The sequence below is a fragment of the Balaenoptera ricei genome, chromosome X (genome assembly GCF_028023285.1).
Source record: "Balaenoptera ricei isolate mBalRic1 chromosome X, mBalRic1.hap2, whole genome shotgun sequence".
In the NCBI taxonomy this organism is placed as follows: Eukaryota; Metazoa; Chordata; class Mammalia; order Artiodactyla; family Balaenopteridae; genus Balaenoptera; species Balaenoptera ricei.
In genome coordinates this window covers 7,160,199-7,187,869 of record NC_082660.1, presented here as the reverse complement: position 1 = coordinate 7,187,869, position 27,671 = coordinate 7,160,199, and the positions used below count along the sequence as shown (strand labels likewise).

The following is a 27,671-nucleotide window of genomic DNA, read 5'->3' as shown; positions in this document are numbered from 1 at the left end:
CATGCACGCATGGAGTGAGAAGATGTAAACAGAAAAGGCGCGAGAATAAGAAATCATACCCTCATCTTTGGGGGCTGATGTATTATCAGTTCACTTCTTCTTTTTGGAAGTGATGGATTCGTCTCACCAGAGGATTACGTTTTCTGCCCGGGAAGCAATTCATAACCGTAAACTCTAGTTTTATCCATGGTAAAAAGCACAAACATATGCTGAGAGTTCTTTTTGATTTTTCAGTCTACATCACTATACATATTCCTAACAACTCCACACTTCAATGTGTTTATCTTAAAAAAAAAAAAAAAAAAAAAAATCCCCGAGACTCAGCTCTCCCATACTGTCCCAGTTCTCCAGTATCTTGCTGGAGAAAAAACTGAGTGCAGGGAGGTGGCTTTATGAGCCGCAAATCTGTTCTCACTGACCTGCCATAACGTGGAATTCAGCGTAAAATGGAACTGCTTGGATGGCGCCCAAAAGAAATACCAGGAGGACCTCGTTAAAAATAGGGTTTCACTTCTAACATCTGGCCTGGACCCCAGGGGTGGCGGCGGAGAGCAGCCTGGACTGCTGACTGCTGCAGACCTCGCACCCCTGCCAAGACTTGCAATATCCGCTAAACCTGGGAGGCCTCCAGGAGGAGAGGGCACGAGTCAGGTTATAAACGAAGAGTGCTACTTCCTCCTGGGTCCACAGCTGGCCGGGGGGAGGCAGCTCCGCGAGGGGCGCCGGGGAGGCGGCTGCTTGCCTCCACAAGCTCACCCAGACCTCAGCTCCCGCTTCTGGCCGGCACGCGGAGAAGCCAGGCGGAGAAGCCATGCTCGGAGCCGGCTCCTTCTGGCACCATCGCCGCAACAGCTTTGAACCCTCGTGAATTCTGGATCCGCTATTTCTTAATTGGGAAAGTCGAGCTCGACTGCCAAACCGGAGATTTGCAATGGATAGCACCGTTAAAAATTACAATTAACATAGGACTTGGGGGAAAAACAGAAACCAATCTGGAGGAGAGAGGGAATACGTCACACCATTATATGCTCCACGCAAGTGCTGTTCTCACACGCGGGAATTTCCTCCAGTCCGCTTGCCCTACGCAAAGTAATTTCTACATGTAGTTCTTGTGGTCCTAGAATTCTGCACCCGTGTTCTTTCTTACCTAACACAATATAAGCATTTCCCCGGGTTGCTAATTGGTCTCAATAGTCTCCATTTTGGTTGATTCTCAGTTTTCACTGAGAGTCATCCCTGACTTACACACATGGCCTCCAGATTTACTTTCAAAGACTAATCAATGGCTTCCCACTGGACAGCCTGGCCTTCGTGTGCCGTTGACCCAGCGTCCCAGTACTTCCTTCTTCTCCCTCCCATCCTGTATCCTTTGTTCCCCTCGCCAAGATGGCTCCTCCTACATAAACACGCGGGGCTTTGCTGAGCCTCGTGGCATTAACTCTGGCTCTTGATTTTGCTTGAAATGCTCTCCTTCCTCCTTTGCCTGAAGAGTTCTAGCTCAAGTGCCTCCTTCTCTCTGCACCCTCCCCTGTGGTCCTCTGCGAACTCCTCCGACCTCACATTTATCAGCCTCTGCGTCAGACGCCTCTTTAATATCTGTGATGCTCCCTAGGTGGGGAGGAAAAGACTTCCCCCTCCCATCTGTCCTTCCAACCCTAGCACCTAGGGCAGTGCCACCACTCAACAGACAAGCCGGCAAGAGACATTTATAGAACTGCAAATCATGACAACTGCTTTATTCGTGCATATCAAGGATTCCCGGATGGCACCCATACCTCTGACAGTACCGAAAACAATTTTCCGTAGCACAGGGGCAAATATTTTAAAATCAAAGTTATTTACTTTAATGTGCATCATGCAAGTACAATTAATAGGTATATTTGAAAATTCAGGAAAAAGTAACTGCTTCAATTTAAGGAAAAATGTTAATAAATATTAACAAAATACTTTTAGGTGTATGCAAAAATGACGTAGACAGTACAAGAGAAATGACGATGGGAAATACACGTATAGACAGAAGAGGGCAAAAGAAGTGTCCAAAGGACAAGGAAGTAATGAATACTCACTATACACACATGGGGGCGGGGGCGTCCAGGTTCCCTGGATGGGAAGAAACTCCTACATTCCATTAGTAGGCTTGGACAGGAGTCTGCAAACTATATCCTCTGAGCCAAATCTGTTCCCTTGCCTGTCTTTGCAAATAAAGTTTTACTGAAACACAGCTACTCTCATGTGTCTATGTATTTTTGATGGCTGCTTTTGCATTACAAAGACAGAAATGACTAGTTGTGACAGAGACTAAAATACTATCTTTTACAGAAAGATTCCTCCAACTAATCCAGGCGAGAGACCTAAACTAGGCGATGGGACCAACAGGTGCTTAGGAAAGCAGTTTTTGATCCCTCAACTTGCTTTATGAGGCCAGTATAACCCTAAGATCCAAACCTGATGAGAACATCCAAAAAGGAACATCACAGCCTAATTTCTCTTGATAAAACAGACTCAAATATACCAGACACAGAACTAACAAATGGAATTCAGTGATACATACGAAGAGGACAAAATGTCCAGGCCACGTGGGGTTTATTCCAGGAATGCAGGCTTTAATGTCGAAAGATAAATCAACAATTTCACCACATTAAGAGTCAAGAAAGGGCTTCCCTGGTGGCGCAGTGGTTAAGAATCCGCCTGCCAATGCAGGGGACACGGGTTCGAGCGCTGGTCCGGGAAGATCCCTCATGCCGCAGAGCAACTAAGCCCGTGCGCCACAACTACTGAGCCTGCGCTCTAGAGCCCGCGAGCCACAACTACTGAAGCCCGCGTGTCTAGAGCCCGTGTTCTCCAACAAGAAAAGCGACCGCAACAAGAGGCCCGCGCACCGCAACCAAGAGTAGCCCTTGCTCACCCCAACTAGAGAAAGCCCGTGCGCAGTAACAAAGACCCAAGGCAGCCAAAAATAAATAAATAAAATAAATTAAAAAAAAAAAAAAAGAGTCCAGAAAAATCACTTAAGTGGAAGGTTCCAGAGCTAGATGGCCTGTTCTGAATCCTAGCTCTGTGACTTCCTGGCAGTGTGACCTGGGCAAGTGGCTACCTTCTCAACGCCTTGGGTTTCTCATCTGTCAACGATAGCGGCAGCTGTACCTACTTCTTAGGGGTAATAGTTTTATTGGTCAAGTACTGAGAATCATGCCTGGCACACAGCACGTGTTCAATCAATGGGAGCTACTGTCACTAAGGCAAAGCAGTGACAATGGGGAAAGATGTAGCACTGACAAGATATGGGGAGTACCCAGCTGATGGAGACAGTAGGAAAGATACAATGGACAAGGAATATTTGAACATGATTCTGATGTTTTCACATTAAACCGCGATACGATTACGGGACAGAGGAAGCTTTTCTTTGCAGAGAGCGACAGTGGTCAGGAAATGGCAATGGTATTAAGTGTGGAATTATGTTAAAGAATGCTTGGGAGATATACATCCAAAACAGCAGTATGGAAGGCAACAGAGTGGCTGGAGGTAGATACCCAGACTGGGGGATCAGAGGGGTTAGGGATGGACCCACAGGCTGGGGGATCAGAGAGGTTAGGGATGGACCCCCAGACTGGGGGATCAGAGAGGTTAGGGATGGACCCCTAGACTGGGGGATCAGAGAGGTTAGGGATGGACCCCCAGACTGGGGGATCAGAGAGGTTAGGGATGGACCCCCAGACTGGGGGATCAGAGAGGTTAGGGATGGACACCCAGACTGGGTGATCAGAGGGGTTAGGGATGGACCCACAGACTGGGGGATCAGAGAGGTTAGGGATGGACCCACAGACTGGGGGATCAGAGAGGTTAGGGATGGACACCTAGACTGGGGGAATCAGAGAGGTTAGGGATGGACACCTAGACTGGGGGATCGGAGAGGTTAGGGATGGATTCTCAGACTGGGGGTGAGTGGAGAGGCTAGGATGGACACCTAGGCTTGCAGAAGGAACAGCACACTGGCCACAGACCTAGACGTGGGAGGGAAAGAAAAGGATGTCACCTTGGGGACAGTGGCATTTAAGAAGTGGGTGGTGGAGACATCAGTAGAGCAACATATAGAAACTTGGGAGAAAAAGGACAGTGTTGTGTCTGACAGTCCAGATGACTGGCTCTTCAGTCTGGAAGGAAGAAAGGGAACTGAAACTGGCAGGAAATAAAATACATCAAAGCCGGACACTTTTAAGGTCACATTAGAATTTCAGAGCAGGCAGATCTTAAATGTAACGGTGTATGAACTTTGGAAACAGGCACCTTGGTAAGTGGTTATTTCGTCTTCGCTAAAAAAAGGAAACAGGAACCATCTTAGGTTTTTTCATATCATCACTAACCTTTAAAGTAGGAAACAACGGTATAATAAGACTTAAGGGCATCTTCAACAGCATCTAACCTCTCTCTGATGGCAATACCAATGGAAATTGTTTGGCTATATTGAGCAAGACACATATTTAAACAACTGTAACTTCTGAACACTCAACTGATTTTCAAGTGATTTGCATTCTAATTGCTTCCCCCCCCCCCCACCGCCCCGACAAAGTAATGAGCACAAGAATGGCAAGTCTTGAATCTGAGCTTTTGCACACATAGAAATGAGAGCAGTAAACTTAGAAAAGACTGCACAACCAGAACTGCACGGGAACTGGGATGATTGTGAACCTCTGGGACATACAAAGAGCAACTCCCCCACGGTTCTGTTCTGCCACTCCAAGTGGTTACCATCAAACCCAAAGAGCAGTTCAGGAAAACACTCTTTCCGAATGAAGAGGAGTTCGCTGGCAACTAGCACCGCTACAAGAGGGTCTGTGATGAGACGATTCTCATAGCACAGGCTCCTTCCGACGCCCGTGCACAGCGTAAGGGGAGGCTCAGCCCCTCTGCAGACTGTGCTCTGCAAAGGGAACGTGGGCAGGCTTCGCTGGAGGAGAAGTGTGCATTAGTGATGCCACAAAGCTCTCCTGGGGGGGTGCTTTACTCTTTGCTACATAAGAGGCATGGGTATCACATTCTCCAGCTACTTATCCACCCGTACATTTTTTAAAGTGATTTTTTAAAAGTGAGGTAAACACATACTCACAAATGCATAAATGACAGATATGCAACCACAGCCTGGACTGGACTGGGGCAGGATGGACCCAGCCAGGGTCTGTCCAGGTCCTCCTTCTGTCCCCCCAGCAGGTGCTGCAGGCCCACGTGACTGCGTCTGATAAAAACCTGGACGCCACAGCTCGGGTGGCTAGCAACACTGCACGTGTGTCATTGTACACGCTGCTGGGAGAACTAGGTGCCATCAGGTCCCTCCCCCAGGACAGGACACCTGCCAAGCGCGTGCCTGGCTCTCCTGGACTGCACCCCATGCACCTTTTCCCTTGGCTGATTGTAATCTGTATCTTTTTGTTTTGGGGGGGAGGGGCGGGTGTATTGATTAATTTTTTAAAATAAATTTATTTATTTATTTTTGGCTGCGTTGGGTCTTTGTTGTTGCTCGTGGGCTTTCTCTAGTTGCGGCGAGCAGGGGCTGTTCTTTGCAGTGGCTTCTCTTGTTGTGGAGCACGGGCTCTAGGCACGTGGGCTCAGTAGTTGTGGCGCACGGGCTTAGTTGCTCCGCAGCATGCGGGATCTTCCCGGACCAGGGCTCGAACCCGTGTCCCCTGCATTGGCAGGCAGATTCTTAACCACTGTGCCACCAGGGAAGCCCCTTGATTAAATTTTAATGGAGAAAAGTTGAAGCTATCAATTCAAAATAAAGGGTACTATCAGATATTGCATAAACAAGACATTTGAACAAACAAAATATAAACCCAATTATACTACAATTAAGAGGAACATAACAGAAATGGAGACATAGGATTGACTTTGATTGATGTGTATCTTTTTTCTCCAGCCCTCCTGAGGTATAATTGACATATACCAATGGGTAAATGTGAGGTGTACACTGTGATGCTTTGACACACGGATATACACTGTGGAAGGGTTACACAACAGGCTACTTAACACAGGCATGGCCTCACACAACTAACCTGTGTCTACTTCAGTGAGAGCACCATGCAGTACATTATAACCTGTATCTCTGTGCTGTAATCCACTGAGCGTGACAGTTACTAAATTCTGTGAATCCTTCTAGCAAACCATAGCGCCTGAGGCGCAGCCAACAAACCACCGAAAAGGCACTGCTTCCCTCTACTGGAAAACATGAGGACATGAGACATTACTGTTGTACATGATTAATGTTTTATTTTTATTTATTTTTTTATTTTGGCCGGGCGGCTTGCGGGATCTTAGTTCCCCCACCAGGGATCGAACCCAGGCCCTGGCAGTGAAAGCGCCGAGTCCTAACCACTTGACCGCCAGGAAATTCCCTCACATGATTTTAAAGGTCCTTTCATCCTCTACTCATATGGACAGACTATTCAGGTCTTCCTGATTTACTATTTGATGAAAATAATATTTTCCTTTATGATTTCTAAAGCAAAGGCTACCATTACCTCAGAGAAATGCTTGCCTTTACCGTTTCATAAAGATTCTCTTTCTAAATAGGGACAACATTAGCAATGTAAAAGAGCCACTGCAGTCAAAAATATTTTTAGAGACTCAGCTGAACAATAAGCCCTGAACTTGTGTTTAAATTAAGATCGCTGAACCATTAAAACGACTTCCCGAATCCGGGGAAACGTGTCTTGCATAAGAAGGCATTCCATGGTCCCAGGAAACACAGCGGAGCCTACCGGGTGATTTGTCAGCTGCTGGGATTACAGAGGGCAGTGCCGCTTAATTATTTTTGGAGATGCAATTATTCAAAAATATTAAGAGGAACACCCTTTTCCTGGTTATCTAACCTCCTCACTGGGAGTCCAAACCACCCCCCCCAAAACAAAAACAAAACCCAGACTGAAGACTGCTACTCCCAATTATTTTATTATCTGCTAGAGAACGGTGCTGGCAGACTTCCCTCTTCCTTGAGGGGAAAAATACTCTGGAAAAATTTAATAAAAACAGGGACTGCATTATGCTCACTGTTAAAGTCTACTTGAGTTCTGCAGCAGAAGGAATCAAAATGCAGCCCAAGAAGATGATAAAGAGTGAGAAAATGAGAAACCCATTACAACCCCACTTTCCAATAAAAACTAACTGGAAGAAAAAAACATCCCACAACTCAAGGATGTGTATCAGTGGTTCTCAACTGGAGGTGATTCTGCCCTCCAGGGGACATTTGGCAAAGTGGAGACATTTCTGGCTGTAACATAGGAGGGTGGGGAAGCGTTGCTGTCATCCAGTGGGTGGAGACCCAGGGACGCGGTTTAACAACCTACGATACCGATACCGGACAGCGATACTGGACAGCCGGACAGCCGCACCGCAAAGAACGACCCGCCCCAAATGTCAACAGTGCTGAGGCTGAGAAACCCTGGCTCTTTCCTGTCAGGACAGGCTGACAGTCTTTTGATAATGCATGCTCTTGTGAACATTCAGAGTATCTCCAGAGATTAAGACCCTCAACTCTGCCCACCTGGTAGAATTCTTCAAGCTAAAGACCATAAGGGGATATTTAAAAACCTCATACAACACTGGAAAAGGGGTGGGGAAGAACACTGCATAGACTTTTATCCTCCCCGTAAAAATACAGCCCGTCCAGCACCTACGGTCCCAATCAAATGCGGAATTGCTTCTCATGACAATTACCCAGGAGGAGGCGGCCAGGTGAGCATGGCATACGATGCACACCGGAGTTTGCTGAGTTCCCAAGGAAGCAAAAATCTGTGCTATGTATACATGACAACTGCTGTTCACCTTCAGATGACTTTTCATCATTTTTTCTGTTTCCAAAAGCCCCAGAAGGTTAGTGTGGCTATCCACTTCTTAGTTAATACAGCTATTGCTCGAATCCAAGTAAAATAGACACCCGATCAAAACCTAGGCCTGCACAATGGCTAATGACCTGCAAATTCTAATTATAATGTCTCGGCCTCGGTTGTATTACTGACCTTTCTGTCTCTCTCTCTCTCTCTCTCTCTCTCACACACACACACACACACACAGCTCTGCAGACCATGGAAGTGCAAAATTATCACTGCTGTTTAATTTTTTTGTTTTAATAATTTCAAGATTATCATGGACTGACAGGGAGTTGTGAAAATAGTGGAGTCCTGTGTGCCTTTCACCCCGCCTCCCCCAATGGTGACATCTTATCTCGCCCTAGGACAATATCAAAACCAAGAAGTTACATCCAGCTGACCGGTCACCTGACTGCAAACCTTCTTCAGTTTTCGCCATTTCTGATCTGTGCGTGTGTGTGTGTGTGCACGTGCATCACTTATGCACGTAGCGTGTATAATTTTATCCTATGTGTCCGTGTGTGATCACCTCTGCGGCCAAGACGCAGAACTCTTTCATCAGCGCAAAAGAACTCCCCCAGAGCAGCCCTGTGCAGGTGGACCACCGCACCCGACCGCCGGCAGCCATCTCTGCAGGCCTGCCATCTTCAGAGCGCTCTACAAAAGCAACCGTACAGCCTGCGGCCTTTGACGACGGCTTGTCTTTTCCAGCACATCTCCTTGGAGGCTCACCCAGGCTGTGTCATGTATCAGTAATTCGTTCCCACTTATTGCTGAGTGGGACTCTGGGATATGGACATACCACAATTTGTTTAGCCAATCACAGACATTTGGGAAATCTCCAGTATACTGCTGTTGCAAAAAAAGCTGTTTTCAGTATTATTTTTAAAAAAATAACCAGATTTTTGTGGGATACCAACCTAGCTTAAAAATGACACTGTGTGCCAAGGACTCACCCCAAATGCTGTATAGTTCTATTAAAAAGCCTTTAATAATGTTAAAAGTTATTTAACTTATTAAATAACTTGTTTAATAACTTAAAAGTTATTTAAGTTATTTAATAATGTCAAAAGTTAATAATGTTACTGTGGAATTTAAGTGGTTTCTTATCTTCCTTTTAAGACATATTTTCCAAACTCTGAAATAATCTATACACAAAACTTACCTATAATACTGTGATTTATTTAAAAGTTGTGGTTGAAATATACATGATATAAACGCACCGTTCTACCTATTTAAAGTGTCCAGTTCAGTGGCATGAAGCACATTCACACTGTTGTGCAACCATTCTCACCGTCCATCTCCAGAACCTGTTCACCTGCCCAAACGGAGACTCTACCCGCATCCCACACGAACTCCCCACTCCCTCCTTCACCTGCTGGCACCCACCCTTCCGTCTGTACGGACGTGACTCCTCCAGGGACCTCGTGTAAGTGGAATCGCACAGTATCTGCCTTTCGTGACGGGCTTACTTCACTGAGTACAGGGCCCTCCAGCTCCATCCCCGTGGCAGCACGGGTCCGAGCTCCCTTGCTTCACAAGGCCGAGTAACATCCCACCGAACGGAAGCACCACACTGTGTTTCCCTCTCATCCGTCCATGGACGCTGGGTTGCTTCCACTGTGATTTTTTTAAAGAACATTTTACCGCCCTCTCAAGGCTGAAGCTCATCTTTTCCATTGGGTTCTCCAACACATCACCCCTCCTACTACAGCAGCTCACAGATCTGAGATGAGGAGCTGGGGACAGACAGGACACTTAATGCAAACTGCTCCATCTTTAGTTGAGCAGAGATTCTAATATAATTAAACCAGAGGCTGGCAGAAGGGTATCGGTGATTTCTGACATGACTGACAGCTCCCCACTCAGAGTATAAAAGGCCTCAGAGACGTGTTTGCTCTACTGCTGGACTGAAACTCCCAGGAACCCTTCTTGAATCCGGGATGGTTGGATTAAGACACACTCGTCCACAGGCCCCAAGTCACCTGGGGCTTTTTCAGAGGGGACCTCTTCACCCTCGCAGTCAGATGCGTGTTATTTCTCTCCTAACAGAAGCTCCATGAGGTGAATGAGAAACGTCATCTAAGTTCCGTTTGAAACTTTTAGAACCTGGCTACACGGTATTTCCCGCTCCTCCTTATTTGCAAGGATGATGCGTAACACATAACTACGTATATTATGTGATATACATGTACATTATGTAAAGCAAAGGAAACATGGTTGATTCTACCTGGCCAGTCACGTGAGTGCAGGTATCGCGGCTCTTTAGGAAAATGGTACCTGCCTAGTGTGTAGACTTTTACTTTTGAAAACCACTGATGTTCCTCTCAGAATAAGGCACATACGGCAATGCTAATATAGGCAATACATATGTGTAACAGATTGGCCTCTCGACCATGAATCATGACAGATCAGAAAGTAAATTCCAGCGTATGAGGAGTTTTCAATCCTACTCGAAAGTCTTTAAATCTCCACAATGAAGAAAGAAGTTCACCATCCTGCTGATCTGTGATATATGATAAATGAATTTCTACCATCTATCATAATGATAAGCTCCTTTTACTGTCTAAAATGTTAAAAACGACAGCCACTGGGGACACGCAGCCTGGTAACACACCCGCACCTGACAAAACATGAGGGAAACAACTTCTCACTTGTGTTTCTTGTTCACTGTTACAGTTACCACCACAGTCGTCAAGTGGTTTTGATTAAGCCTCTGTCTGTTCTTCATGGTGTGCAAATGTCAGTCACAAAACTCACAGTAGAGAAACACTTCCCCAAGTTTCGATGATGTTAATAGCTTGGGTGTGTAGTCAAATCAATGCATGGAAAGTTTTAGCATCTGCCCTAGCTGGGGCCCTGCCGGCGGGAATCCTGCTATCCACCTGGAAGCCGGCCCAGACGGACACATGTCCTGCCCACAGGCTCGGTCTTACCCACTGGAGGGCTGGCCAGGCTGCAGTTTCCTGCAGAAAGGTGCACTGCTGAAGGAGGAATGCGTGTGCATGGGCGGATGTTCTCTCACTCAGCAGATCTGTGGAAACCGTGACCCCGGCACACGTTCACGAAGGCTAATTTTAAACCCTAAGGGGAAGCGTAAAACTTCATCAGTATCCTGTAGATATATCTGCGGGGCACAGTGTCCTTTTACTTACTTTCCAACATGTCCTGCGCCCCAGGCACCAATTAGCTCCACAACTCGAATCAACTCTATAAAACCACGGATGGTTGTGAAGTGCCTCGCTGCCGAGTGACACTGAAGAGGATGTGGTGGCTTCTGATAAACTGGACCCACACTTGTCACGCGGCCAAGCGATCCCACTCCCAGATACCAACCCAAGAGAAATGAAAACCCACGTACAACCAAAGCCTGTATGCGAACGTGTGTAGCAGCCTTAGCTGTAATCGTCAAAACCTGGGGACAACTCAAATGTTCTCACACAGGACAAAGGACTAACTGCCCTGCACCCCTAAAATGGAGTATGACGTAGCAATAAAGAAGGAACTACTGATGTAAGCACCAGTGTGAACGATCGTCAAACGCACCGAGAGAGGCCAGACTGTCAAGGCTCCCTGCTGTTAGATTCCACTCCTAAGACATTCTTGCAGAGGCAAAACTACAGGGACAGGAAATAGAGCGGTGCCTGCCATGGGCTGCAGTGGGGGTAAGGGCCACGGGGGACTTTTTGGGGTGATGGAACTGTTCCGCATCTTGACTGTGCTGGTGGTTACACAACTGTAAACGTTTGGCAAACGCTGCAAATCTGTACTCCAAAAAGGGTAAATTTTATGGCATGAAAATTATACCTTACATTAAAAAAAAAAAAGAAAGAAAGAAAAAGAAAAAGATGTTACAGATGAGGGTGGGGAGGGGAGAAGCAGCAGCCACAACTAACAAGGAAAGGTCATGTCTGTCTTCTCCAAGGCTGCCCACTGAGATGAATGAGAAAAAGGTCTTGTCATCATTTAACGTCATGGAGAATCTGGCCCCAAACCCCCAGACCTTCTCTCCTTTCCAGAATTAATGGTGACACTGACCCAACTCCATATGAGACCATCTTTCCCTCCATCCGTCATGGAGCTGGTCCTGTGCACACGACATAACAAAGACACTCGGGCTTGTTCGTGACAGATCTCCAAACCCGTTCATTCAGCTCCTTCACCAGAGCCTTGGCAACTCCTGGCGGGTAACCTCCCTGGTTGTGTAAAGAGCTGCCTGCCACCAACGCTAGTGTCCACTGGGTCCCTGCCCCACTGGATCTGGGAGAACCATTTTTCTTTATAACTGAGATTTGAGGATGAGGCCCCAGAGGAAATATTTAGTATGCTTACAGAGACTCACTTATCGCATGCCCTCACTTTTCATACCGACGCTGGGCTCCTCTGCTGTATTCACAAAGAGGAGCGGGGAAGAACTCACGACTCGCCCAGCATTTGGAGGAGCTGCTGGCAGAAGCCCGGGCAGGCCGACACGCTTCCACAGCGAAAGAGCACGTAAAATGCCGACCGGCTCAAACTGGTTTTGCCTTCTTAAACAGGCTGTTGACTCATCAAACCTGGAGCTATTTTACAGAGACAGCCCTGTGTCGGCACAAGACGAGAACCCATCTCCACGATGACCCTGGAACCAAGAATCTTCAGTCTGTGGAACTCAGAGAATAGACATGTTGCCACGAGAGCCCTTCATGAAGCGAGAAACCCTCAATAAGGAAAAACCTGGCTTCCAGCAGTGCGAGTAGCTTGTATGGACCGACTGGAGACTAGCCAGTCAGCTTCCAAGTTCAAAACTCCCCCAACCCTTTGAGTTGTGCCCCAAACCCTGGATCAGGGAGACAGATGTGAGTCCTGCCCCTTGTCTCCTTGCGGGTTGACCTCGCAAAAGACCTCCTCCTTCTCTCAAAAGCTGGTGACACAGTACTGGCTTCTATGCGTGTTGGACAGTGAGCCTTTGCTCGGATCATGAAGGGAACTTACGGGCTGCGTGGCACAGACGCCCTGCCACGATCTGCTTCTTAAAAACTGCCCAGACGGCAGAACTGACCACACGATTAACCCCTGTAAGGCAGAGGCCAACAGACTCCTAGCCCTCAAAACCGGACTACCGTAACTCACGCAAAAACCAACTGAGCCACTTTGGTGCCAGAGCTGGTCAAAATCTCCTGCTGCTGAGTTGAAAAGCCTTGCTTACTAGCCAGTTTCACTTATCAGGCTGCCATGAAGCCCAACTGTGAGATGTCACAGATCAACAGTATTTAGGGAGTGCTTTCTACGGGCATGGCCCTTGCTTCAGACAACCAACAGTGACAACAAGCCTTTAAGGAAAAGGCTGTGGAATATATATACAGCTGGGTGAAGGTCAGAGAAGAGTCCAAGATGATACGAACTCTGCCTCTTGAGGGCAGAAAAACAAAACAAGTCCATTTTCAAGATTCTTTCCTGAGTTTGCGGAGATGAGATGTGGATTCGCACAACATTTTCAGGAAAGCATCATTTCAATACCCTGCCTTCCTGCTATCTGGGGGGATAAATGTTCTGTCGGGGATTATCTTACTTGCAGCTGAAAGCATCCTACCTGATATGTGATACTTTTAGTGCAGGACTCTCTGCGTCAGCTCAGGTGGCAGGACCAGGAGCACCTGTGGTTGCAGAGAACTTGTCCCTCAAGGTGGGGTGGAACACTCTGAGTCTATTCCTGGTTGTGAGGTGATGGGCAGATCTACCAGAGAACCAGGGGTCTGCCTCACTGTGGGGTCACCACCATCGACCATCTCCCTCCTCCTCCACACCCACTTTCTTCTACACACAACCTGAGGATGAAGACTACTGAAGACTTCACAACAGAGAACCTGCAACCTCTAGTAGAGAAGCCACGCTGGGAGGAGGTGAGGAATGAACCACCTACCGTAACACAGGACTTAGCTTTAATGCGTTTGATGGTGGTAAAGGAGAGAGAGCACAGATACTTAATCAAGAGACCTTTTTCTTTTTTTTTTTTAAACTAGAAAGGAGACATTAACAGGCCAAGGAGAAGGTGCTCTTTGCACTTGGTGGGTGCTCAATAAATATATGCTTAACCAAAGCTTGAGATTTGAGATAAACATGTAGAACAACCCCAAAATGAACACTTACACATTAGGCATTTCTTCTTTTGAGCATGTCCTCGTGGGGTACTCGAGTCAGTCGTCAGAGGAACACAGAGTAATCTCTTAACTCCTCACTCAACCTATGGGATTTTCTCTAGGGACTCTGACAAATTAGGACAGCAGTTCAGCAGATGTTACATACAATCAGCGTTGATGAAATTCTATACATTGCTGTCTCCCAAGTCTCCTTCTCAGTTGCCTGGTTACAGAAACTTTATCAACAAATGTGAGACAAATGTAAACAAACACCAAAAAAGGAAGTTTCGCCTTTCTGGGGGAGGAATGGAGATTTCTGTGTTTATTCAAAGAGGTCAGCAACGCTCTTGCCCCACGGCCCTAGGAACCAACCACCGGGAGAAACCTTACTCTGGGTTACACACAAGTTTTCTTTCACACCCTTTATTTACCCTGATGTTCACAAACAGAGGGACGGGAATTTCAGCGTGTGATTTGTTTACACATTTTGACCGTGCTTTTGCCTTCATCCTATTTTTGTGCGGAGGTGTTTCTAAAAGGAAAGAATCCCAAATTCAATGCTGGACGTCTACAGGGAGACAGGGTGTGGTACATGGAATTTTCATTTGCAATCGTTTCTGGGAATCTATCAGATCAGTGCTAGGGGAACACTTGTACTCCAGGTGAGAGATTCCCTGGTTAAGTTCTGAGGTTAAGGTATCAGAGCAGTGATGGTGATTTCCCTAATTTACAGGGGTGAGGCAGTGCCTATTTTGTTTTGCTTATCAACTTTTTATACTATGTTCTGGCAACAGCTAATCCAAATGTTTGATTGTATATGTAGAAAGAACGTGTACTTTCCATGAATAATGGCTAGCTGGGGTCGCTAGCAGAGAGAGAGATCCAGGCTTGGGTGGAGAGAGGTTTATTTATAACATGCTACATGCCCGATGTATTTCATCCCTTTTGCCCAGGATAACCTTTTTTTTTTTAAATTTACTTATTTTATTTTTTGGCTGCATTGGGTCTTTGTTGCTCTGCGCAGGCTTTTCTCTAGTTGTGGCGAACGGGGGCTTCTCTTCCTCGTAGTGCACGGGCTTCTCACTGTGGTGGCTTCTCTTGTTGCGGAACACCGGCTCTAGGCGCTGCAGGCTTCAGTAGTTGCAGCACGCGGGCTCAGTAGTTGTGGCTCGCGGCTCTAGAGCGCAGGCTCAATAGTTGTGGCGCACGTGCTTAGTTGCTCCACGGCATGTCGGATCTTCCCAGACCAGGGCTCGAACCCACGTCCCCTGAATTGGTAGGCGGATTCTTAACCACTGCGCCACCAGGGAAGCCCCAGGATAACCATTTTTCCAGTGGGTAATAATGTGTTCAAGAATCAGAATCGAGCCATTTGGTTTGCCTGCAAGGCCTGCCCATCACACCCTTCTGGGCTGACCCTGAAAGAGCCTGTCCCAGGGGCCCACAGTTGGTTCACCCTGAGTGCTAGCACGTGTGTTTCTGGCAAGTGGGACCTGGGAATTGGCTTCCTTCTTGAAAAATCAAGTTGCAGAATATATACAACACAACACCAAGTGTATAAAGCTTAAATGTGCGCAGAACACACTGTTATAGGTTGAATTGTGTCCCTGCAAATTCATATGTTGAAGTCCTACCCCCCAGTACTCCTCAGAACATGACGTTATTTGGAAACAGGGTTACTGCAGATGTAATTAGTTAAGATGAGGTTGTACTGGAATACCGGGAGCCCCAATCCAATATGACTGTGTCTTTACAAAAGGAGAAACCTGACAAATTTAGACAGAGAGGAACATGCACACAGGGAGAATGCCACGTGAAGGTGAAGGCATGTATCAGGGGATGATGCACCTACAAGCCAAGGAGAGCCAAAGACAGCCGGGAGAGCACCAGAAGCTGGGAGAGAGGCTGGGACAGACTCTGTCACAGCCCTCACAAGGAACCACGCCAGCTGACACCGTGCTTTCAGACTGCTGTCCTCCAGAACACTGAGACGATATATTTCTGTTCAAGCCACCCCACCAAATCACCCCACCCCCATATATACACACCATATGTGTACACCAGCCCATAAATACGCTCCCTGTGCTGGGGGCCAAGGACCTCCAAATCACCCCACCCCCATATATACACACCATATGTATACACCAGCCCATACATGCCCTCCCCGTGCTGGGGACCAAGAACCCCAAATCACCCCACCCCCCTATATATACACCATATGTGTACACCAGCCCATACATGCCCTCCCCGTGCTGGGGACCAAGAACCCCAAATCACCCCACCCCCATATATACACACCATATGTATACACCAGCCCACAAATGCCCTCCCTGTGCTGGGGACCAAGAACCCCAAATCACCCCACCCCCATATATACACACCATATGTGTACACCAGCCCATACATGCCCTCCCCGTGCTGGGGGCCAAGAGCCCCAAATCACCCCACCCCCATATATACACACCATACGTATACACCAGCCCATACATGCCCGCCCAGTGCTGGGGGCCAAGAACCCCAAATCACCCCACCCCCCTATATATACACACCATATGTGTACACCAGCCCATAAATACGCTCCCTGTGCTGGGGGCCAAGAACCCCAAATCACCCCACCCCCATATATACACACCATATGTATACACCAGCCCACAAATGCCCTCCCTGTGCTGGGGGCCAAGAACCCCAAATCACCCCACCCCCATATATACACACCATACGTATACACCAGCCCACAAATGCCCTCCCTGTGCTGGGGGCCAAGAACCCCAAATCACCCCACCCCCATATATACACACCATACGTATACACCAGCCCACAAATGCCCTCCCTGTGCTGGGGGCCAAGAACCCCAAATCACCCCACCCCCATATATACACACCATATGTATACACCAGCCCATAAATGCCCTCCCTGTGCTGGGGGCCAAGAACCCCAAACCACGCCACCCCCATATATACACACCATATGTATACACCAGCCCATACATGCCCGCCCAGTGCTGGGGGCCAAGAACCCCAAATCACCCCCGCCCCTCACCATATCTATCACAACTGCTCTTGATCTTAATTCCAGTCTGATTTCACGTGAACAGAAATGTCAAGGGCAAGAAGAGCACACTGCCTCCTCCCACCCCAGGAGTGGGACGGCCCAGAACCGTCTCATCCCCCCGTAAGCCTCTGAACACGAGTGTTGTGAGCTCTCCTATTCCACAGGCTGGGTGTGCGAGCAGTGAACGGCCGGCTGCTCGCTCTGCACCCGGCCTGCGGGAGGGGATGCCCCACAGACAGGAGCCGCCCTCTTACCTGACTCCTGGAGGTACCGATACACCAGAAAGTTCACCTCGTCACTGGTTATGCTCATCTTAGCCCCACCTCGCGGCGATGAGGTCTTCACGAAGCGGGGGCCGCCTTCTGTGGGAAAGCTGAGACGAGAAAGTGGAGAGAGTTTTGAAACACTGCCTGTATATTTTCTTTTTTTATTGCGTTCTTTTTGAGATGATTGAAAAATAGAATACTCAGGATGTTGTACATGGGAAGGTAATTAATGCCTGATCTGGGTTGTATGTTGTGATTGCATAAAGATTTTATAATTGTGTGTGTGTGTGTGTGTGTGTGTGTATAGACACATTCATACAGGTGAAAATTTTCCCAGATATAACAAATAACAAATAATTTTCCCAGATGAGTTGGTGTATTTTATAATGCTGGGATGGACTCATATATAAACCACTAATGGAGACAAACTCAGGGGCCACAGAAAATGAGAACACACACTGACTTTTTATTCACTAAAAATCCCGTGTGCGTTATGATCACAACGCAGTCGACAGCGAGCTTGAATGGAATCCTCACGCGCAGTGGGACAGACGCGGCTGCCTTCGATGCCGCCCTTCCCTAGACCGATGGGGAAGACTACCACCGGGTAGGCCAGCAGTCACAGCGACACCCCCAGGCAGGGCGACCAGAGGGTCTGGAAAACACCTGTGGTTCTGAAGCAGTGATTAATCATAACGCCTTCCACTCACAAAAGTTCAGTGATGAACTTGACCGTCACTGAACCTATAGGGTGCACACGGCCCTGAGAAGGCAGACACACGTCAGTGAGGAGCTAAGTCAGCGTGTGTGTCACCCTGACATGACTTCTATACAGAGGTCAGGTGTCAGAAAGCCACCCCATGGACACAGAGAGAACCTACATCGTTTGTATTCTGCCACAGAACTGCCTGCATCAGTCTGGCCGAGACCGCAGTACGGGAAGGCAGGTAGAAACCTGCGGGAGGAGTGAGGGGTTGATGAGAACTTCGGAAGTTTCTGTGTCTGAGGCAGACAAGAAGAAAGAGCCTAGTTTTCTTCACAATCCTAAGTCAGACCTATGAGCAACCCAAAGAGGACAGAAGTCCATCAAATAGAACTCTTTTATCCACAGATAGAACAGAATTCACACATGTGTAAGAGCATTCACTCCAAACGGCAGTGGCCAAGAAGGGCCACAACTTCCTTCAATTATGTCATCAATACCGAACATTTCAGGCTGTTTGGAAACTGTCTTCAGAGTCCATGCCATATGTTTTCAGGCATCTTCATGGTGGCAAATCTTTCATTGTTGAATTACAATTAAATTTCCATTTGTTTAGAAAAAGATAAAAGGACAAAATGCACATTTCAAGTTGGGAGGATTTGAATTAAAGGTTGTCATAATGGGCACACCCCACGATGGCCCCCCAATGAGTCCCCCCTGATATAATCCCCTCCCCTCCAGTGTGGGCAGGACCTAGGACTCCCTTCTCCCCCACAGAACATGTCGAAGGGGATGGAGGCCACACCCTGGTTAGGTTACGTGGCAAGGATGACCAGGTGTCACTCCTATGACTGTTACGTTACGTTGTATAAGGCTCTTACTGGACTAGAGAAAGACTCTCCTGCTGGCCTTCACGGGAACCGCCCAGGGAACCAGGGGCAGTCTCTAGAAAGCTGTGCGCCTCAGTCCTACAACCACGAGAAAACTGAGTTCCGCCAACAGCGTGAGCTTGGCAGAAGACCCTTCCCTTCGCAGCTCTAAATAAGGATGCAGCCCAGCCACCACGTGGCTGCAGCCTCTCGAGACCCTGCACAGAGGAGCCCTGCACGTGCCCAGTCTCCTGACCCTGGGAAACCGTGAGAGAATAGACCCGTTGTTTCCAGCTGCTGCATTTGTGGTCATTTGTTATGCAGCAGCAGAGAACTAATACAGTGGCCTCTTGGGGCACTCCAGTTCTCACTTTGTCGTCTGAACAAGATTTTAATTTGTAGTTACCAGAATTTTGTCATGCAAAAATACTTGTTTTCTGCACTTAATTAGGTGGTATTTCTGTACTTTTGTAGACACTGGAAAGAAAATTTGACAGTCAAAATATAAATTTGCCCTGAGATGTCTGCTTGAACTCCGGGGAGTTCACATATAAGATGGCATTAGGAAGATATTTGAGACTAAGTAAAAAGCTATGAAATCAGAGCATATCCAAGTGAAAAAATAAAACATTATTCAAGGGACAGAACAAATAATAACAAAGATGTGTATGGCAGAATAGCATAGCTCTAAAGAGACTTTTGATGATGTTGAGTGGCAGTAATGATGATGATTCAGCTCTCGTGAGGAATTCAGTTTTAGGTTCTCGCTACGGTAAATGGTAAATGGTGGCGCCACTGGGACGTGATTAGGTCACGAGGGCTCCACCCTCATGAATGGGTTAGTGCCCTTATAAAAGAGACCCCAGAGAGTTCTCCCTCTTTCTGCCATGTAAGAACACACTGTTGCACACCTAACAGACTACAGTACAGTGTGAACCTTACATGAAGAGAAGACGGTGGTATCGGGTCCTCACCAGATACCGAATCTGCTGCTGCCTTGATCTTGGACTTCCAGCCTCCAGAACGGTGAGAAATAAATGTCTGTTGTTTAGGCTGTTCAGTTTATGGTATTGTGTTATAGCAGCCTGAATGGACTCAGACACCACCCCAACCCCCTTTTCTTTTATTGTCATTTTGAGTACTCGTAGACAGTGAAATCTAATCTAACCAACAGGGTCTCTCAGCCTCAGGGAGCTTGCCTCGGGGCCAGATGATTCTCTGTTATGAGAACAGTCTGCACACTGTAGGATGTTTAGCAGCGTCCCTGGCCTCTTCTCACTAGACGCCAGCACAACCTTCCCTCCATCCCCTATGGTCGTGATGATCAAAAACACCCCCAGACATTGCCAAATATTACAAATTGCTAAACTGCTGCTGGCTGAGAACAACTGTTATACAGGATAAATAAGCATTTTGTGTTTGAAATGAATTCCATTTATAAAATTGTAAGACAGCGTGGAGCTAGCTCATAGACACTGCTTAATGAAATGGCCATGCTACTAAAAAGGATCCTTTAAAATGCACCATAAGAGCTTGGCTTTTTCAAATAGTCTATGTAAAATCTTTCCACAAAATCACATTTCCATAAGGAAAGTACTGATTTTTGTCTTTCAGCATCCAGATCTTTCCTGTTTCCTAAGGAGAAGGTATTTGGATACATACGGACGACCCCTGTACCCAGAGCCTGGTCAACATTCCCCACCCCGCAAGTGTCTGTAATACATATTAGAAGTGTCTGCACAAGCGTTAGCACAGGACTCCTGAGCAAGAGAATGTAAGATCCTCAAGAGACGGGGAATTACGGACGACTTTCGTTAGCCCGTTCCTCTGTTTTTCTTTATGCATCATCCTTTTTCCCAACTAAGAAAATTTCTGTTCAAGCTCTGGCTCTCTACTTCCTGATCCCAGATTCATCTTCTCTCTGAAATTTTAAGTTAGGATCCAAGGATCAGAATGTTTTCCCCAATATGGTGTTAACTTCTTAAAGGATTTTTGATTTGTAAACAGCAGAGGAAAGAAAACAAGAACCATCCCCGGCCTGCGACAGAACCAGGGATGTCATATCACTTGGTCCACAAGAGTGTCATGTGTTTCTACGGACTGGTCCACCTCAACATAGGCACATCTGGAGGTGTTGTGGGTTCAGTCCCAGACCACAGCAATAAAGTGAGTCACAGGATTTTTTTTGGTTCCCCAGTGCATGTAAGAGTTAGGTTTACACTCTACTGTAGTCTATTAAGTGTGCAACAGTATTATGTCTAAAAAAAGCTATATACCCTAATTTAAAAATTTATTGCTAAAAAATGCTAACCAAAATCTGAGCCTTCAGTGAGCTGTAATCTTTTTGCAATAACATCAAAAATCACTGATCACAGATCACCATAACAAATACAGTAATAATGAAAAAGTTTGAAATGGTGCAAGAGCTACCCTCATGTGACACGGAGACACAAAGTAGCAAATGCTGTTGGAAAAATGGCGCCAGTTGATTTGCTCGCTGCAGGGCTGGCACCAACCTTCAATTTGTAAAAAACGCTACGTCTCCGAAGTACAACATGTGACATTTATGAGGTATGATTGTACACATATGAGGTATGCCTATACATGTGTTAATTTTTAAAAACTGATCTAATAATTGGATCAAAGTCCCCCCCACCAATAAAACACCTCTTAAATTAAATGGCTTAAACTTCTTAAATGACTATTTCTTCTAAAACCTAACTAGTTCCAAAAAAAGGATTTACAGTGACTAATGAACTAAAATGTGCATATATATTGTGAGACTATTCAATACCCACAGGAGAACATTCTTTAAACTGACCATAAACCACAGCAACATTCAATCCATTCCAACGCTTTGGGTTTGATTACACCAAAATCAAGAGAAGCCAACAATTAACGGGTGTCTACCTGCGATACCCCTGAGCAACGTGCTTGAAGGTGGCTGCTGTCATTTTACTGGGTCAACATCACTATTTTGACTCAAATGAGTAAAACGGCTGATCTTCACCTGGCAAACACTACTGTTTTAGACAAATTTTGCCAAGATCTACATAAGGTTGGGAAAAAAAAGTTACCTATCCTCTTTTCTCCAAGCCAAGAGCTCAATTTCCAGAGAGAGACGTTAGAATAAAATTATGGATTTTTTAAAATCAGGGATTTTCTGTATAATTTCATGTATAATAAATAAACGTGCTGGTATTACAGTGCTATTCAAAGTTCTGCTGGGGCTGGAAGGCCTCTCAACCGAGGGTCTGGGGGTCCCTCCCAACGCCGAGTTTCTGGTGTGGGTGGCAATGAGGACTTTTCATGCCACGCCTGCCATCTGACCATCCGGGGCGCCGTTTTCTGAGGCAGCCCGTAAGCCAAGGCTGGAGGACGGGCGCCTTGCTCCTCTTCATTAGGGAACTGGGATTCCGCCTCTAAGAACACTGCTCCTCGAAGCCCTCCTCGCTATCTCTGCTGGAAGGCGGGCCAGCTCTTAGCGCAGGTGTGAAGCAGCAGCAGGCAAGGCTGTGAGTTCCTAGCCGGCGAGCTCGGCCCCGGGCACACCATTCACTCGGGGACGGGCGCGGGCTTCTCTACCCCAGACACAGACACGTGAAATTTACCTCAGTGGCCCAATTCCCAGGTCTGGCGTTTTGTTTTGTTTTGTTTTTTCAATTGTGTTAAAATATGCATACCATAGGGGCTTCCCTGGTGGCGCAGTGGTTGAGAGTCTGCCTGCCAATGCAGGGGACGTGGGTTCGAGCCCTGGTCTGGGAAGATCCCACATGCCGCCGCGGAGCAACTGGGCCCGTGAGCCACAACTACTGAGCCTGCGCGTCTGGAGCCTGTGCTCCGCAACAAGAGAGGCCACGACAGTGAGAGGCCCGCGCACCGCGATGAAGAGTGGCCCCCAATTGCCGCAACTAGAGGAAGCCCTCGCACAGAAACGAAGACCCAACACAGCCATAAATAAATAAACCCCCCCAAAAAAAGTTAAAAAAAAAAAAACGCATACCATATAATTTACCACCGTGACCGTTCTGAAGTGCACAGTCCGGTGGTGGCGTTAAGGACATGCCTGTTCTTGTGCGGCCACCTCCCTACCTACCTCCACAACTTCTTCATCACCGCCAACGACCTCTGTCCCCAGCGAACCCTAACTCCTCGTCACCCCCGCCCCCAGGCCCTGGGAACCATTCTTCTGCCTCCTTTCTGTCTCTGTGACCCTGAAATGAGAGCCAAGGCTACATCTTGCAGGTGGGAAGGCGGTTTCTGTCAGTTTTGAGGCACGCTGCAACTGCAAATACTAGCACAGCCCTGACGCTCGCCGCGGACTTTCTTCAATCACCACCAGGGCCGGACGTTATTTCCTACAAACGCCTCTTCAGAAAGAAACGCTCCGTGACGAGAAGAAGACCGCACAGTGAGAAGCTGCCACTCCTCACGTGAGATGAGCACGGGGACCCCAGTCTCGTGTTTATGTAACCCCGCTGCAAATGGAAACACAGGCAAATGCTTTGCCCTGCTTTTCCCGCACTTGAGATAAATGAGGTACAAAGTGATGACAGAAAAAATGACCGAGCACCTACGATACTCAAGGCATGGTGATGGCAATAGCAGGGATGAAACAAATTCAGATGCATGCACACACACGCGTGCACACACACACACACGCCCCTTCCTTGAAGCTGTTAGCAAGATGTCTATGCAAATAACGAAAAGCTCCTGTAGTTAAAGCCCCGCGCCTATACCATAAGGTACTAAGAGGCGCAGCAGCAGGGTTCCAGGGAAGCCTAGGTCAGGGAAGAGGGAGAAGGTGAATCCTTGACTGACGGACACAAGGTCTGGCGGAGAAGTATGAAAAAGGCAGGAAAGGAAAGAGGTGTGTGTGTGTGTGTGTGTGTGTGTGGTGCTAGGTAACCTTCAAGGACGTACCAAGTGCTCCCCGGGACCCAGGGCGGGAAGATGGCCCTCTGTGCCGTCACCACAGGCTGTGAGGTGGGGGAGAAGCTGGCCTGTGTCCTTTCTGCCAGGGACGATTTTTGTGGGCACACGATGTGGAGCTCGAAACGCCTGTACTGGCTGCAATAAAGTTGGGGTACACCAGGGCGATGGTTCCAATGTCCACGGACTTGCTGGCTAGAGGTAAGGGAACTAACGTCCTGAGAGCCACAGAGGAGAGCACAAAACGTAGGACTCGGGGGCCTCGTGGCTCAGAGCCGGGTGGCCTGATTCCTAATCCCACCTCCGTCCCTTTCTAGCTGTGGACTGCGGGGCGAGTCACGCGGCTCAGTCTTCCCTTCTCCAAATTGAGGCTCATGAGAGCCGTTACTCCCGGCAGCGGCGGTGAGGACGCAAAGCTTTTATACAAACTCCCAGGTCAGGGCCCCGTGCACAGGAGAGAGGCAGGACGCCTATTTCTCCCACTCGGCTACCTGCGAGCACCCCAAAGCAAAGAGCCCCCCGCAAGGGCCCGAGGAACACAGCACCCTTGCCAAAGTGATTCAGAGCTGGCAACGGGTGACGCGTACACAGGCCAGCGGCAGGTCGAGAGCCCGTCCGAGAAAGCACCTTCCTCCACACTCGGCCCGGCACTTCTACCACGGAGACCCGGAGGGCCGGCTCTCACTTCAGCACCTCGCCGGTTTCCGGAGCGGCAGCCGTGGCCAGCTCAAGTCCCGACGACTCCCGTGGGTGCCTTCCAACCTCCCCAGCTCTAGAATAAAGGAGAGCTTTTTCAGCACCGGTAGATCCTCCTCGGCCTCCAAAAGAAGGAAAAAAATTAAGAAGCGTTCTTAATTACTGCAATTGTGTTTATTCTCTTGCCTGACCCAGTTTTGATTCGAGGCACCTCCAGTTAGGTTGATTTGAGGTCTTTGGCGTTGTGACTGTGCAAAAAAGAAATAACCGCCCTCACTGCGAGGTAAAGCTACACATTCCCTCACTCACATTCCCTCTGTTCTGCTTACAGAAGGAGGAAAAATTAGTGCGGACTGATGACATCCCTGGAGTTCCCCCACTAAAGATGAGTACGCCAACATAAATCATAATTTGGGGTTAAATCCATCAGGAAGCTAAAGGGAAGATAATTTATCCTTATTATTTATCGTATTCTCCTTTTCACGATTTAATTTCAAGGCGGCAAAAGCTCCTATGAATCACAGTCCTGTGCACGAAACAGTTCAAAATTCAGTTGCCGGAGAAATGGTGTCTGAGGGTGTCGTTGTACTGAGTATGCACTTACGGTATTTAATATGCTCTCGTGCTCTGGGAAGGGAGAGGACTGCCCCCAAACAACACAATCTTAACGGCTCTTTAATTATCTTAAAGGATAGAATCACAAGGGAGCTACTCGAGAGTTGGCTCTGCGAGATGAAGACAGAAAGGGCAAGCGCGCTCCCTGCCAACAGGAGGGGAGCCTGCGTCGGAAACAGTGAAGTCAGCACACAGTGGTTAGAGGGCGGGGAGCGTGGCGCTCGGCGGATATCACTGGTGGCACAAGCTTCTCTTTTCACAATCTGTGCCGTTATGAAATGCTCTCTTAAAACCCTTTAAAGCAGGGACGGAAGAAAATTTGTCTCATGTCTTGTCTCTGCTATTAGTCTGCTGGCTTTCACGCTGGAAGAATCCATCCCTTAAAGTAATCTTCTGGACGAGGCTCAGGGCGCTTTGGGACTTGATTCCATGCAGATTGAGGACGGAGAGCCAGAACAGCTGGAAAATCTGCTAGAAATTACCTCATCGTAACAAGGCACTTTTTTTCTCTCCGCATTTCACAAATTCTCTGCTGAATGGAATGTAGTGGGTCTTACCTCCCTGTTTGCTTTATCCATAATGTTTTTCTCTCTTCAAACGGAGTTTCCCAGTGGTCAGTTTAAGATGAAAAGTTTAATTTACGCATCAACATTTACATATAAATCCTTTTGTACAATCTTGATGGGGACCAGCTTATTGTGGAGATGAAGCAGGCTTGTTTTATACATTGCATACCTGTTCTTCCGGCAAAATTGTAACGAAGCCGGTATGTACCCACTGAAACTACTGAAACCTATTTTGTTGTCCAATGACAGTATAAGTGTGATTCAATAAATTAAGGCACTTACAGTTGGACCCCAATTATAGGAGAATATATACAGAAAAGATTGGGCAGGGAACAGGAAAATGTTAACAGTGGTTTCACCTTTTTTTTTTTTAAATACACATATCTTCATTCACCAATGAGTATGTCTATTATTTTACAGTAAGAAAAAAAAAATCCCCCCAAAGGTAAGATTTTTCACTAATTTTACAGTTATATTTACTTACTTGGGAGTCAAATGGTCCAAAATCATAATCAAAGAACTAGTATTTTATTACCAGAATTCACATGCCTAGCAGTGGCATTGCCATTTAAATATAAGAATGAACTAGCAGTAGTAAGTAAGTAGTAGGAAGTAGTAGTAAGATGCAGTCCTCAAAAGGATTTTCACGACGAGAGAAAATGTCCATGATAGGGCAATACATGAAAAAAATAGGTTTCAAGATGGAATGTGCATGTTGCTAAATTTCATTTTGTACACACACACAAGAGATACCCTCTAAAATATAAAAAATATAATAAAATACACCCATCTCTCCAGGGGTGGGATCATGCTGGAATTTTATCTGTGTATGTGTGCGTGCCTTTCTGTAGTTTCCAAATTTTCTCCTATGAACGTGAACTGTTTTCATATTCATTAAAATGTAATTAAAATCTGGCAGTGTCTTCAGAAATCATCACTATGAGAGCAACCCAGCTAAGTAGGAAATAAAGCTGCAGGGTTGAGAGAGCAGAGAGGAGGGAGTCTTCTTGGGTTACAAAAATAATGCTGCGGTTCACAAAATCGAAAACATGCCCTGGGTGAGGCATTCAGACAGGGTCCTTTCTGTGCCTGGCTGCCCTTCTGGGTTAATTAACGGCTGGCTGGGGCCTTCCATCCCAACCCTGTGTGCAGAGCCGTGAAGGATGCTGACGCGACAAGAGAGACGTCCCGTCCTGGAGTTACCGCCAAGACCATGTGTGCATCTCCAAAGCGGCCACCGGGTCCTCTCGCAAACCCTCTGAGCCGCAAACCCTACCCACCCTACACTTCTCTGCCTGATCAGGAGGCAGACCCAGAAGGAAGTCTTCCTAAAAAATGTTCCACCCAGTAACAGCAAACCACTGCTAAGAAAGTCTGCATCACGGAGCCAGACGATGCATGTAAGACCAACAGCACAGTTACCGTTTTACAGTCTTCTCCTCTACACAGTGAAATGCCAGTTCAGGTACCCAAGGTTTCAAAGCAAAGTGCCTTGGGAGACACAGACAGCTGCTGCTTCCACGTAAGAGTAGTCTGCCTTCTTTTTCTAATGACTTTGGTCTTGTAAGCTAATGCTTCCGATTAATCTGTAAATTAACATACAGATTTTAATTATCTCTAAGACTGAGAGGCTGGAATCGGATTCTGTACAATGTGCACTAGGCCCTCAGGCAAATTTCAGGAATATGTACGGCTGGTTATGAAACCTCTAAGACACTGTGATTTTCACCCACATACGCAGGACTTATCTGGGCCCTGATGATTCCCTTTTCTGCAGTAGGTGGAGTCAAAAGTGAGGTCATGTACTCATATAAGGTGACCTCCAAAGTTCTGAAAAATAAACCCTGTGGTTTTCTCCGTAGATATTAAGACGGGCGATGCCTTGCCCTTTGAGGTAGCCTGCATCTCAAAAATCTTGGTGTTAAAGTGTATTTTGATGCTTCCATTTAAATGACAACAACAACAAAAAAACGTTTTAAAAGAAAAATACTTGAA

General features: G+C 47.1%; 1 protein-coding gene across 3 annotated transcripts in view; it reads right to left on the bottom strand.

The window, feature by feature from the left end:
• TBL1X (transducin beta like 1 X-linked) overlaps positions 1-27,671 on the bottom strand; it is a 226,923-nt gene that overhangs the window by 38,967 nt on the left and 160,285 nt on the right. For 2 of the 3 annotated variants that reach the window (XM_059911768.1, XM_059911769.1), the window contains exon 4: positions 17,284-17,402. The exons of the other annotated variant lie outside the window; for it this stretch is intronic. In XM_059911768.1, the coding sequence (XP_059767751.1) occupies positions 17,284-17,341 (58 nt within the window). In that variant the 5' untranslated portion in view covers positions 17,342-17,402. The remainder of the gene's footprint in view (positions 1-17,283; positions 17,403-27,671) is intronic. 3 annotated transcript variants of the gene reach the window in all.